Source organism: Ursus maritimus, unplaced genomic scaffold (assembly GCF_017311325.1).
Source record: "Ursus maritimus isolate PB19 unplaced genomic scaffold, ASM1731132v1 scaffold_8, whole genome shotgun sequence".
Lineage (NCBI taxonomy): Eukaryota > Metazoa > Chordata > Mammalia > Carnivora > Ursidae > Ursus > Ursus maritimus.
Genome location: NW_024426996.1, coordinates 26,473,220 through 26,487,320, shown reverse-complemented (window position 1 = coordinate 26,487,320; position 14,101 = coordinate 26,473,220). Strand labels below are relative to the sequence as shown.

The following is a 14,101-nucleotide window of genomic DNA, read 5'->3' as shown; positions in this document are numbered from 1 at the left end:
AATATTCAATGTTCAAGGTAAAAGTGTTTTCAGATAAATTAATTTTAAAATTATAAACTAAACCAGCTACATATTTAAGCCTGTAATACCACATACCAAAACAATAACAGGATCGTGTAAAGGTCCATCTGTGTGAAGAGTTTCAATATCATCTTCAATGTTATAGTCCCATTCCACACCAAGATCTATGAAGGTCCGTGACTTGGCTTCCTCCCCTTTGCCATTTAAAATATAGTGGCCAGTAGCCTGGTTCTTAATAGCTAAAGGGAGAAAAGTGGGTAACCAGCATACATTTTATTTTATCATATTACAGGTTTGATGACCCACAGCAAGTCTACCCCTTTCTATAAATGACAGACTGTATATTAGCATCAAAGCAATCAAAGTGAGTGCTCGTTCTGATACGACTTCCATTCCCTTCATTCGGCATTTAAATCCTCAAGCCGCAATCCTAACTAGTCAAAAACAATAACAAGATGGTTTAAATAAAGGAGGTAAAAATTGACAAATATTCCCATTTGAAAGGACCGTCAAAGAGGTTAACAGTTTCTAACCCACTCCTGTATATTTCCTCAGAAAGCTGGGAATACTTTGAAAATCATGGATACTTCTATAATCATTAACACAAATCATTTATGCTAGGATAGCACATAACATAAGGGCTTCTTTACTTTGCTGTGTTAGCTCTTTCAAGTTAGTAGAAGTATTGATAGGTATCCAACATAGCTGAACTAATTTTTAGACCAACAAGTAGCTCTTATGTTCGTGAAATTCCAAGGCCGTGTCCCTACTTATATGGCTAGAAAAAGCTGTTTACTGGTGATAGAGTTCCTAATGCTTTATTGATCTAATATATTATTTAAAAATGCTTTCTCTAATGGACAAAACATAACAAATGGGATTTTAAAGTTTGGAGGGGTTTGCCAGCATATAATAAGTTAGAAAATAAAATTTCATGTTATAACCATCCCTGAAAATGTGTAGAAAACAAGAGCAATTTTACTTAAATACATTTATTCCTCTTGAGCTTTTTGAAACTAGTCTAATGTTTCCAAGGATAATGATCTGAGTTCTAGGACAAAAAATAAGGCATAGGAATTACTGGAAAAAGAACTACGGCTGACTGTTAGATCGTTAAGGAATCTAGTAGCGAATTTAATTTAAATACTAAAAAAAATTCTATGAAACACCATAAAACAATTCATTTTTTAAGTCACACATTTAAAATAAAAGCAATTTGAGACAAATTTTCATGGGGTTGACAGATGATTCTTTCGTTTCAGAGCGCTTCCTCGTGCTTTAATAGGTCAGGGAGTATGTGGAAGTCATATTTACATTTGTACACACACTTGAAACAAACCCCTTTAGAAATGAGATTGTTACATGATCCTCTCATAAAGGAGGAAGGGAATTCTAAACAGCCATGCAAATGGACCTGCATGTGCCAGTCAGAAACTGGACACATCACAGATACTGGCTTTTCAGTAAAAGAACTTAAAATGCAATAAAAGTAAGGAGAGGCATACAGCAAGGCATCAACCAAAATATCAGAACTAATTGGCCAACATAACTATGGCAAATTTTTCTGATATTCTTCCTTAATTTATGCATTTTATTAACATATTTATTTTTCTCATCCCCTAATACAGAGAAAAACTGCATAACAAACTTGTTAAATAACCTTTTCTTCATATAAATAATGAAACAACCTAGATTTCACCAAAAATTAAAACTCTATTTTTGAATACTTTTTGTTTTAAAGAAAGAAGAGCGGGGAGAAATGACCAACAAAAACCACACAGTAATGCATTTATATGTAATTCTGAATCTTGCATATCTATGTATACATACATATACATATATACACATACATCTACACGCATATATATCTATGTATGATTTCTTTGACATTTCTCTAAGAGCATGCTACAGCAAAGCCAGCGGACAGAAACACTTACCAAGAATATGAGGAGAAGCCTCGTCTTCTTGGATTAACACATGTCTAGCACCAGGGGGTATATCAAACATCTTAAGGTACCCTTTGCATGTGTAGTAAATATCGGAGAAAGCAAAGAAGAAAACAAAAGCAACAACCATGGTTAGCCGAGCATGAAATTCTTACTGTTCCTGCGTGCAGAAGAGGGCATCCATAAACTCAAAGAAGCAGTTTCAGAAGTTAACTTCAAAGCATTGGTAGCTTTTGTGACAACTGGCATGAGATTAGAGGAATTCTTTTTTTTTTTTCTTTTTTTTGTATCAAGAGGGGGGAGTTAATCTTGTTTCTAACCTATCAGTCTTTTACCTTGTACTGAACTGTGAATTGTGTCAACAACAATTGAGGCAAATACTATACTTTCCTGTGACCCTCTATGTGAGTTTAGGTTTTCTGTTGTTGTCATCATTGCTGTTAAATTTATTTGTTTGTTTGTTTAATTTGATTAGAGCTGACACATGTAATGTTATATTAGTTTTGGGTGTACAACATAGTACAACATAGTGATTCGTCCAGTGTATACACTACGCTATTTTAGTTTTCTAAACCACCCTTTTGAAGTGGGGCCAGTGTTTAGTGTCCTTTGTTGGCGAACTTCTTGAGATATTTCATCTGTCTATACATTATTTTAAAAGCTTAAGGGCAAGTATAGATAGCTAAACTTCTAATTAATGAAATATCTTCATATTTAAAGCCTGCTTTGTTCTAAAGAAATTTCAAAAGAAAGAACAGTGAGTGCCTCTCATTTTTCTTGTGATCAGCCATTAATTTAAAAGCCTTGAACAAGTTTTATTATGGGAAAGTTTTAAAATACATTCTTTAGATTTGATCAAATCATTTGGTTGGAAAATATCCACAAGTTATGTCATACATTGCCTTAAAAATGTGCTCTAAACTCAATCTTCTAATCCAGAAATCATGAAATCAATATGCTTAATGGATTGCCTTGGGTTATAAAATCTTGTGTCAATCCTATTATGGTCAATGTCATATAAAGCAAATCCTGGTGTTATCACATGTCCTAAAAATTATCTTAAGATCACTTAGAATTAAGATCCTAACTATAAATCAACAATAGGACAAGCAGAAATCAAGATGTTTTATCCAGGAAATATAAATTAATATAGGCAGATGATGCAACTGACACCTTACATATGAAACATCCAATTCACACACTACAGGATGAGTCTGACAGAAATTCCTTTATAAACACACAATTGCCATCGTTATCAGAAAGAAATATGTTTGTCATTTCTATATGGACAATAAATATCTACCTATGGGTAGATTTACTTAACTTTTTCAGAATATCTATTAGTGTCTTAACTCAATGGCAGAGTCATTTTGGGGTCAGGGTTTTCAGTACCTGAGCCTGGGTAAAGTCGAGTCCGTGAACCACAGCGTGTTTGTCTGCGCATGCAATGGCTGGACGTAACGTGTTTAAGTGCTGACCAAGCACAGCAAAACAGCTTGATGCCATTTATGGATGCCCATCTTTCTGCAGTTTGCTACAACTTACCCAGTACATTTTTAGTTTCCCTTGTTTCAGCAAGAGAAATATTACGAGCTCCTTTGGGTAAAGTGAAGGCGCCTCTTGTCTTCCCTTAAACAGAATGTTTTTAATTAGTGAAGGTTTCATGTTTCTCAAAGTCTTGCTGTTTCATTGACTATACTATAAGTTATATAGATTCTATTAGGTAAGATAACAAATAATTCTGTAATTTTATATGTTGAAGTCAAAATGCATTTTTAATAGTTAGGTAATGCCAATAAACAGTTAATAGTCAATGAAAGTAAGACTAAGAATGAATGAGATATGATAAAGGTGATTGGAAGTTGAATACTTGCAGATTTCATTCTCCAGCAACTTGAATTCTGTATGGCACCTCTTGCTTAAATGTTTCCCTGTTGGAAAATGTTAATTAGTCTATTGAGTGACTATGATGACAACACCAGTGCAAAGAAATGGATGTTAGATTATCTTTGAACAGTCTGAATCCGTATGACTGATGAAATCTTTCTTCTCTTCTGACCTTGATTTGCAGGTTTAGTCTAATTTTTGAGGTATCTGAAAAAAAACCATCATGACCTCGTACCACAGAATGGATGATTAATGGATGGATGATTAATGGTTAATGGTAAAACCTTTTTTCTTTACATTAACTTACTCTGGAAATTAAATAACATGAATGATTTTATACCAAAAAGGATAATACAGCTGCCATAGAGAAAGCACACTTAATTGTTTCACAATAAGATGAAGAAAATTACATGTTTACTCCACCAAAACCATAATATATCATTTTAATTCTGTGTACGTTCTTAAAATTACATAATCAGCCAGAAATGGCAATATTTGTTTTTTTAACCCTTTAACTATCAAATGACTGCACAGGAATATCAAAAACATCAGTAACGAAAGACACTTTGGAGTGGCCTAGCTCTGCCCCACTCAATGTGTCAAAGAGCAATACTGGTCTGGGGTCTGTGTGTGTTTTTTTTTTTTTTTTTTAAATAGTTCTTGCTTTATAAAAATAGCACCACGATTAAAAAAAAAAAAAAAAAAACCACTCTACAGAAGGAACCATGTTCCAACATTGTAAGAAAATGTTCTACTTAAAGCAGCACAAGATAACCACCCCAACCATCCCTTCTTCCCCTGTTCCCTTTCGAACCAGTCATGCGCCACTCCGGCACACTGTTCTTGGTAGTAGGGATCCTAGGGCACCTAAGGCCAGGAGTCTTTGGGGGGAGGGGGCGGTGGGTCTTGCATGGTTAAGCTCTGGGGTAGCTGAGGTCTAACGAGAGTACAAAGAACTGAGAGAATTATTCCATTGGAGTGAAGACTACCTTTTTTATACTTTCTCTTCTTCTATAAGGGAAAATCACCACCACGACAATGTGCTCAAAGTAAACCAATTTCTTAGCTTTATTTTTGTTTTTTCTTATTTTATCATTCTACCAAAGACTATGCCAACTGTGTGGGGATGATGAAAGAGAAGCTTCTCAAGGGAAGTACCATATTGAATTTATCTTTAAATGCTGAATTCCCAGAGACATTTTCTCCACAAATGCTTATTGAATAACTGAATAGTATCTGTCACAAACTAGAAAAGATCGTTCAGTAATAAAAGTTTGTATCCAAACATTTTATGAAAATTCCAGTGAATAATTATGAGATTCTTCATAATTTTACATATTACTTGTGCTTTTTTTTTTTTTTTTTTCCCATCTGCTGAAACTTCACTGCATGCCTAAGTCCAGGTCATTGACTCTGAAATAAACACTAACATTCACATACACAAGCAATCATACCTCAGGGTTGTCTTTGGTTGTGCACCTAATTTTGTGTAATATTAAGCTTTTAAAATTATGTGAAATATGGAATCTATATTTGTAGATTCATAAATAGGATAAACTTGTTCACCTTTAAAATAAAAGAAGCAAAACTAATGCAATATTTTAAAAGCTGTATTTAAAATTTTGTGATTTTTTTAACTTCTGATCAACAATTTATGTGAACAGAAAATTCAAAATAAGCCTCAATTCTAATAATTAGGTCTAATGTGTTTTATTAAAAACACAAAATAGGGGCGCCTGGGTGGCTCAGTTGGTTAAGCATCCAACTCTTAATCTCTACTCAGGTCATAATCTCAGGGGTTGGGAGATCGAGCCCCTTGTTGGGCTCCACATTGAGTGGGGGTTCTGCCTGGGATTCTCTCTCCTTGTCCCTCTGCCCCTCCCCGCTTGCACACACACTCTCTCTCTCAAAATAAATAAATAAATAAAATAAAATAAATAAACACAAAATAAAACAAAACACATATTTTAGCTAACTACTATAATTTATATTAATTTTATTTGTTCCTTATTTAAATTAAATAGGTACTTAATCATCATGGATGCCATGGAGTATAAATCAGTCCAAGTGTTTTTATTTTTGGTTTTGATTTTTAGTTCCTTAAAAGGTAATCTGGGGGTGTCTGGGTGGCTCAGTTGGTTAAGCGTCTGCCTTCAGCTCAGGTCATGATGCCGGGGCCCCACGTCGGGCTCCCCAAAGAGTGGGGAGTCTGCTTCGTTCTCCCCAAAGACCAGGGAGTCTGCTTCTCCCTCTCTCTCTGACTCTCCCCCCGCTGATGCTCGTTCTGTCTCTCTCGTGCTCGCTCTCCCTCTCTCTCTCAAATATATAAATAAAATCTTAAAAAAAAAAAAAGAAAAGAAAAGGTAATCTGAACAAAAATAAATCAGCAGCTAATTTTTTGTTATGTTTTTAGGGAAAATGCTACATTCCTAAAAGAAGTCTCAAAAAGTACAATACAGAGAAGGATAAACTGAATTCATGAGAGAACTCATCTTACCAATCTTCTTGGGAGTTCTGGTAAATGTCCCCTTTACGGTTCGACAATGAGAATTATCTCCTCCACAGACGCCACACTTATCCTCAACCTTCGTAGAACCGATTTCTTTATCACAGCCCACTTTCTGGAAAGAGAAGATGTTAAACGGGACTAATTTTAATGTGCCAGATGAAGGTCAGCATCCTAGACAAGGACAAACCATTTGTTTTATCGTAAGCCCATAGTGACGCAGTCTGACCAAACCTTGACTCTAGCTCTGATTTTTTAACGCCTTGATCTTTTTGAAGAACTACTATGAAGTCAAATGATTTGTACTCTAGATTAAAATCTACTCTAGGATAAATCTCCCCTGCCTAATGAAACATTTACCCCATCACACATAGTCATGACCCATCCAACATTTATTAAGCACAGATATTGTTGATGCTGAGAAGATAAAAAGTAGGATGGTATTTTTCCCTCGTTGCTCTCCTATTTGGAAAGATGAATAGTAAAACAGTGAGCTGGGCATTAGCATAAGCTTTACAAGCTGGCTAGGGATGCAAAACAAAACTCTACAAAAAATGAAATAAGATGAAATCAGAGAAGGAGACAAACCATAAGAGACTCTGAACTCTAGGAAACAAACTGAGGGTTGCTGGAGGGGAGGCAGGTGGGGGATGGGGTAACTGGGCGATAGACATTAAGGAGGGCACGTGATGTGATGAGCACTGGGTGTTATATAAGACTGATAAATCACTGAACTCTACCTCTGAAACTAAAACCAAACCAAACCAACAAACAAAAAAACAAACAAAAGACTTTACAAAGTGCTGGAGATTTTCATAGGGCCCTGTAGAAAGGCATTTCAAGAACGCAGAGGGATAAAAACAGAGCCATGGAAATTGTATGCTCATGGGAAGTGGGTTCAGAGAGCAATACTAAAGCCATGTTCAAGCCAATGGAAAGTTAGTGCTGTATAAGAAGGGAAGGACAGTGAAAGATTTGCAAAGCACAAGCCATGAAAGGCCTTGAATATCAGGCAGAGTTCACATTTTCACAGGTACTTAACAGGGAACCACTGAAGGTTTTCTGAACTAGTGCAGGATAGGGGGACACGATAGGCCACTACACTCAGAAGTTTGGAATGAAAATGGGCAGAGACAATGAGGACCACACATTTGATGTACCAGATACTATGGGAGGGTGAGAGATGGACCAAAGTCAGATTCTACTTTCAGGGAACATTCATTTCAAATGGGAGGTCTCTGCATACTGGAGATTCATTCCTACACCACTTCGGTTGTGCTGAAGTGATGAAGAAATAGACAGGAGTAAGGTGTTCAGTTAATAAGGCCGATTTCATATCAGTTTAACTTGTGAACATAATAAGAAAGTCAACTGCAGTTTTTAAAAAAGGGTCTCAATGGGGCAAAACCTGGTTTTTGCATCTTCGCCTCTTTTGTTCTCAGGTGGAATTCGATGTTTAAACTTAGAATCAACTGGAAAGTAAGAGAGAGAGAGTGAGAGAGAGAGAGAGAGAATTTCTAATATTTTTTAAATAAAAGATAAAATACATTTAGCATTGTGTTTTTGAGAAAAGCTCTGTCGTGGAAAAGGAGATGACTACTAGGAAAATACTCAAAGCAAAAAAGGCACCTTACCTCCGAACTGCTGTATCCCTAACCAGAGGGATCAGAGTAACTTAGAAAAGGCATTTGGCTGGAAGAGGAGGAAAACCATATTTAAATCTCCATTCTGCCAATGGCCAAACGTTGATGTGAAAAGTGAAATGTCTCCCGCATTTAGTTGAGGCCTCCTCAACAAGTCCTAGGTTCTCAGTTTAGTGTGATTTTACAGATAAGACAGGGTTAAGATCTTTTGAAAACATGCAGATGAACGACAGTCAAAGCAGAATTGCACAACAGCGTAGGACGCTTCCAGCGAAGCCATGTGAACTCACCACGCACTCTCCCCGCACGCATATGCTGTACGGATCTTTGTAAGAACAGTGCGTTCCGTCATGCACCAGCTGTTTCATGTACACCGCATCTCCAGTCTCTCTGGATTGGCAGTAAAGGTGGCATCTTTTCTTGGCTGCAAAAGATGGAGGATTAATTCGACTATGTACATAAAGTGACATATTTGCACACTGCAGCGATTTTATTTTTAACAGAGTTTTTGCACGGTTGCCTGAAAACAAAACATTGTATGAATAAATAAAAGAAAGAGTAGCAGAAAAGGATACATATTTGGCATACTACTGATCTAAACCGTGAAACTTCTGAGAGTGAAAAGTGGCTGAATTAATAATTACATAGGAACGACTGGGACTGTCCCAGGCAAACCGGGTTGGACGTCAACCCTGGATTTAACCACAGCTCTTCGATAAACTTTAATTCAGAACCAATTTCGTTTTAGTGACACTTAGAGAATTAAAAGGGTTTCTTTTTTGTTTGAACTGTTGACCTAGTATGGTTTATGCCTCATGTAGGATCTCATTAGTTAAATGTAATATAATTTATGTGACTCGCTTCACCGAAACAGATAAAAAATAATGCATTTCTTCTTAATGCATTGCAACACTGAATTCCTATGTGGATGCATCTTTCCTTTAAAACAGCTTTTTTTTTTTTTTTAATTTTATTTATTTATTTGACAGAGAGAGAGACAGCCAGCGAGAGAGGGAACACAAGCAGGGGGAGTGGGAGAGGAAGAAGCAGGCTCATAGCGGAGGAGCCTGACGTGGGGCTCGATCCCATAACGCCGGGATCACGCCCTGAGCCGAAGGCAGACGCTTAACCGCTGTGCCACCCAGGCGCCCCTAAAACAGCTTTTAACCTGAACTCAGCAGCGTGTTGTGTCATATGGCCATCATGTAACTATTTTGTTTCAGCCACCCAAATATGAAGTACGGTGAGATGTTCCCATTTACACACATTTAACCAAAAATTCAGAGGTATGAAGTGAAACACTAAAATGGAATCTCCAAGTGTCTTTTCTGATAACTAGCGTACAGTACAAAAATAAAAGGTTCAGATGTGCCTTTTGTTCTTAAGTCATGATCTCTTCTTGTTTCTGACTCAGTTGTAAAAGAACTGTGGTTTTTTTTCCCTAGTTATTTGGAAAGGAAAGATCACAGTATTCCAGAGCGTTTCCTAGTAGAAGGGTGCCAGTCAAACGAGGAACCTCGACATGTCTCCTATGGGCTGCTTTCCACGGGTCTTTTCATCAGTGACAGTGGGAATGCCGTTTGCCGGGGACTAGCCCACAATTCTCACCCTTCTAGGGAAAGGCCTACGTTAGCCTTGTTCTTGGAAACCCAGCAGGATTTACCCCTATAAACACCAAGTTTTCTAATTTACCAAGTAAGGACCAAGAGTCCAAGGGATTGGTGTTGACAAGGCTTACACTCTGAGTCACCATCCACACAGCGGGAAGACAGGGAGCATCTACTCACCGTCGGGATGTTCGTATGGCAACCAGTGGTGCTTGGTATTCTGGTATTCAAAGTGGGAGTTACGCTGTTGGCACTGCTGTGCTCTGAAGTCCTCAAAGTGTTTTGGGCATTCTTCTGTATTACAAAGCTGGTACTCAAAATTAACACCAGGACAATCCTGACCACCATTGATGGGCCTAAAAGAAAAGACAACATTGAAAAAGGCCCTTTGGCTCTGGGCCAGCAGTTGAAGCTTGCAGACAGAGTACTTGAAGGCAGAAAGCCAGAGCTTCTCAGCTGCTGACACAAAGTGAATGAACTCATACTTCCTAATTTCGATCCCTTTCCAAAGGCACCATCCTCTCCCTGTGTGTGTGTCTGGGACGGGGTAGGGAGGTGGGGACCAAAATCTCAACTTAAATCAGCATTTCAAACAGTATATTTTGAATGCATGGTGAAAGTTTATAAAGAAATTTAAAAAAACATATGTATGGACTGAGGAAAATTAGATTTCCTACCATGCATAAAACATGTCCATGCAACCCAAAGAAATCTGATCACAGCTCTATGTCTTAGTTTTCTCCTATGTAAAACGCAAAAAATAATCCCATCTTCCTTAGAGAAAAATGGCGAGGACCGCGTAAGTTAACATATTTAACATACTTAGAACACAGCATAGTTCGTAGTGAACCTTAGCTGCTCTTATTATAATTTATATTGTTTTTGTTACTTCCACTAATACTACCAGTATCTCTTCCTGTGAAAACAGTTATGTGACATTTGATATTCTTTAAGAAAAACTTCCTCAGAGCCATCCTGCGGCCAGAGACTAAAGAAGATGCTTTTCTCACCAGAAAGAATGTCTTATGTTTTTGCTGAGCATGCAAGAGGGATTCAATATATTTAGTCTGAGTGAGTGAATGGGGTGCTGTTCCCCCAGTTCCTAGGTCTTGGTTCACTTTCTGTGGTCCTGCTCAGCTATGTTGCTCTCCTAACCCCGGAGTGAGTGATCCCCTAGCTGGAGGGCTTCCTGCAGTGGCCCGCCCAGCCTCGGGGCCCAGGCCTTACCAGCACAGTGACGGGCTTTCCCTGCCCAGCGCCCAAAGGCTTCTAAATACCAATTGCTTCCAAAATCTCTAATCTTCACTTGAGCCTCTCATCTTCACCATTGATGACTCTTCACAAGATTGATGAATGGAGATTTACCCAAAATAGACACTTACACCCCTAGTTTTCATGTTTTGTGTTTGTCACGTACTTCACGAAACAGAATATTAATAACATAATACCGAAGCATTTTCTGGTCTATCCAAAAACAACTAGAATACAGGAGTTTACTCACGTGGGATTATTACACTGGCGTGTTCTGAAACGGACACCAGTTCCACATGTCCGGGAACAGGAGCCAAATTTGGTCCAAGATCCCCAGTTGCCATCTTGTTTCTGTTGATTCGCATTTTTCCACATGCAATGACCCTTATAGCACCACTTAGGAAAATGACAAAAGGCAATTATGAAAGTCATGCATAAGGTGAAGCTCAAGTTATTACACAACTATCGCCAGCTAAAGGCCTTTATTTCTTTTCTCTCCCCCCGTAAAAATGCATTTAAAATTAAGCCAGCACAATCATAACAATAAGGTACCCTATATAGGATAACTTAGACTTGCAGTTTTAAGTATAAAGTGAAAAAAAAATTCGCTCACTCAGACAAGTTTTTAAATGATATACTTACAGTGAATATCAAACAAAACCAATAAGAATGATCTGAGGACCCAACACGCATAGCAGGTAATATTCTACTCTCCATCCCTCATTAGCTACATAGCAGGGTTTTTTAAGGGTAATATGCTCCCCTTCATAATAATAACGAAAAATATGTGCCTTAACTTTGGAGTTAATTAACATATCTAAAACATATACAGTGTTCAAAACACTGAGGTATGTTTCAAAATTTTCATTCACAATGATCCTGAGAGATAGACAGGTCATTTGCTATCTTTACGTTTTAGATGAGGAATATGGGGGGCCAATGATGATGAGGAGGAGAAGACCAACTGGCCAGGAAGTAATTAAGTGGGAACTACTGAACCTTGATACTACAGAGGCACCTCACTTATAGTACCCAGCACACAGCTGGTGCTCGACAGGTATTAGTTCTTTTCCCTTTCAACATTTTGACTTGCTTTTTTGTCCTACCTACAATAAAAATGTTTCTTAAAACTCAAATTTGGTAAATTTAAACAGAACACAAATATATTTAGAGAAGTTGGATGTTCAGGGTTGATTTACAGGATATATTTTTCATAAAGCAAAAATGAATCAATTCATTGTTGCTCTTGATTTTTTGGTCAAAAGTTTGTAACACTGAATTTTTCCAGAGGAACACACTATATGTAATGTGCTTAACATAATACCTAACAAAGTTTAAATACCAATAATGGCAGATTTGATGATGATGATGATGATGATACTTGTAATTCTCAGAGCAAATACAGTTCATACACATTTGAAATAGAGCTTTAAATGGCTTTAAAAGAACTAAAAGCTATGTAAATCTTCCTTGCCAGCTTTTGGTCCTGTCTACAATATCTTATTTCCAAACTAGTCAAGGCTCTTCAACTTGAGTTCTTAACATGCCTTTGTTTTGAGTTTGGTGATCTTTCCCCTTATGAGTAGTGTAGCTTGGCCCCTGGCCAGTTTCTGAGCATTCAATCTTGACTACACAATTTGAGATTTAAAACCTCTGGGCATCTTTCCCCAAGGAGCAAGGCCAAATCTTCTGTATAAATGCACATGACTTTATTTCTGGACAACTTTCACAAGGAGTGGGAAGCCAGCAAGTAAATCAAATCCCATTAGCAGGGGCCCAGATATTCCGCTGAGCTGCTGCTTCCTACTCGATCAGGAGTAGCTGAACAGCGGTCTCAAAGATGGTAGGTAGGTCCAAATCCCCCAAATCTGTACATGTCCTTATTGGAAAACAGTCTTGGCAGACATGAATTGGTTAAGGATTTTGAGATGGAGAGGTTACCCTGGCTTATCCAGGTGGGCTCTAAATGCCAGCACAGCACATGTATTCTTATAAGCGAGGGGCAGAGGGAAATTTACACGCAGAAGAGAAGGGGACAATGTGCCCACGGCAGCAGAAACTGGAATGGTGCGGTTACAAATCAAGGAATGCAGGCAGACCCCAGACGCTGGAAGACGCGAGAACAGATCCTCCCCTCGAGCCTCTGGAGAGAGGATGGTCCTGTCTACACATCGATTTTGGCTCAGTGAAACTGATTTTGGACTTCTGGCTCCTAGAGCTATGAGAGAATATAATTTCTGTTGTTTTCAGCAACTAAGGTTGTGGTAATTTGTCATAGAAGCCCCAGGAAACAATGCTAGTGCATTATCATAATGAAAGCCCATACACCATGGTTGGTACCAGAATGACTACAGCAAGGGTCATAATTTTCCAGGTTTCTAAAGATGATTATGATGAAACCTATCTTAAATCTTCATTGTATAAATAGATATACTCACTTTTCCAGCAGCACATTCAGTCCCATCAAGTGGGGGTCCCTTTTTTGTCTTACAAAAGTAGGGATTATCAGGATGGCTACACCACAGCTGTTTACATGGGTCAAATGTTCGGAACTAGAAGAGAGAGGATCGGGATCTCAATGAAATAGGGTTGGCATGTCATACCAACATGTCCGACAGTATCTTGTACATACTTTCTTCATGTCATGTTCCTTCGGTATTTTAATTTCAAATTAATAGTCATAGTTGGGGCATAGTAAGAAAAAAAATACTGCCTAAGAATTCCAAGGAAAGAATACTTTTATTCTGCTTTTCTAAAATATTGATGGTAAACAATAATTTGTCTGTGATTCTCTGTCTTACTTCAACATTTCTGCATACCATTTCTATTTTATGGTTTTCAAATGGGTAATATGGGAATTTTAAAGAATTTGTAAATATTATGACCATTTCAAATATGAAAACTTATTAAGATGCTTTTGCAGCATTCATCAAAACAGTTTCTCTTTATCCTTGTAGTTATGAACCAGTCAGATTATGAATAATACTGAGCTGACTAAAAGCAGAAAATATTTATAAGGCTTGCTATGTGAGATAAGGTGTTCTAGGCATAACAAAATCTCACAATACATTCATGTGGTTTATAAGGTACTTTCCATACATTTAATTCTCAAAACAATCCATGACTGAGAATATGAGTTATAAGGCAAGGCTTTAGTTATGATTATAAGTGAGACAATAACAGCCAGACTAGAATCTTCGTATTCTCACTTGTGAGAATGTTTTTTGTTTTCCTAAAACA

At 37.6% G+C, this 14,101-nt stretch overlaps 1 protein-coding gene across 1 annotated transcript in view; it reads right to left on the bottom strand.

The window, feature by feature from the left end:
- The window catches only part of ADAMTS3 (ADAM metallopeptidase with thrombospondin type 1 motif 3), a 248,822-nt gene that overhangs the window by 22,417 nt on the left and 212,304 nt on the right, over positions 1-14,101 (bottom strand). The window contains exons 11-17 of the mRNA XM_008693199.2: positions 13,300-13,413; positions 11,112-11,257; positions 9,791-9,966; positions 8,294-8,427; positions 6,352-6,475; positions 1,959-2,039; positions 97-260 (exon numbers count right to left, since the gene is read on the bottom strand). Coding sequence (XP_008691421.1) covers positions 97-260; positions 1,959-2,039; positions 6,352-6,475; positions 8,294-8,427; positions 9,791-9,966; positions 11,112-11,257; positions 13,300-13,413 — 939 coding nt within the window. The remainder of the gene's footprint in view (positions 1-96; positions 261-1,958; positions 2,040-6,351; positions 6,476-8,293; positions 8,428-9,790; positions 9,967-11,111; positions 11,258-13,299; positions 13,414-14,101) is intronic.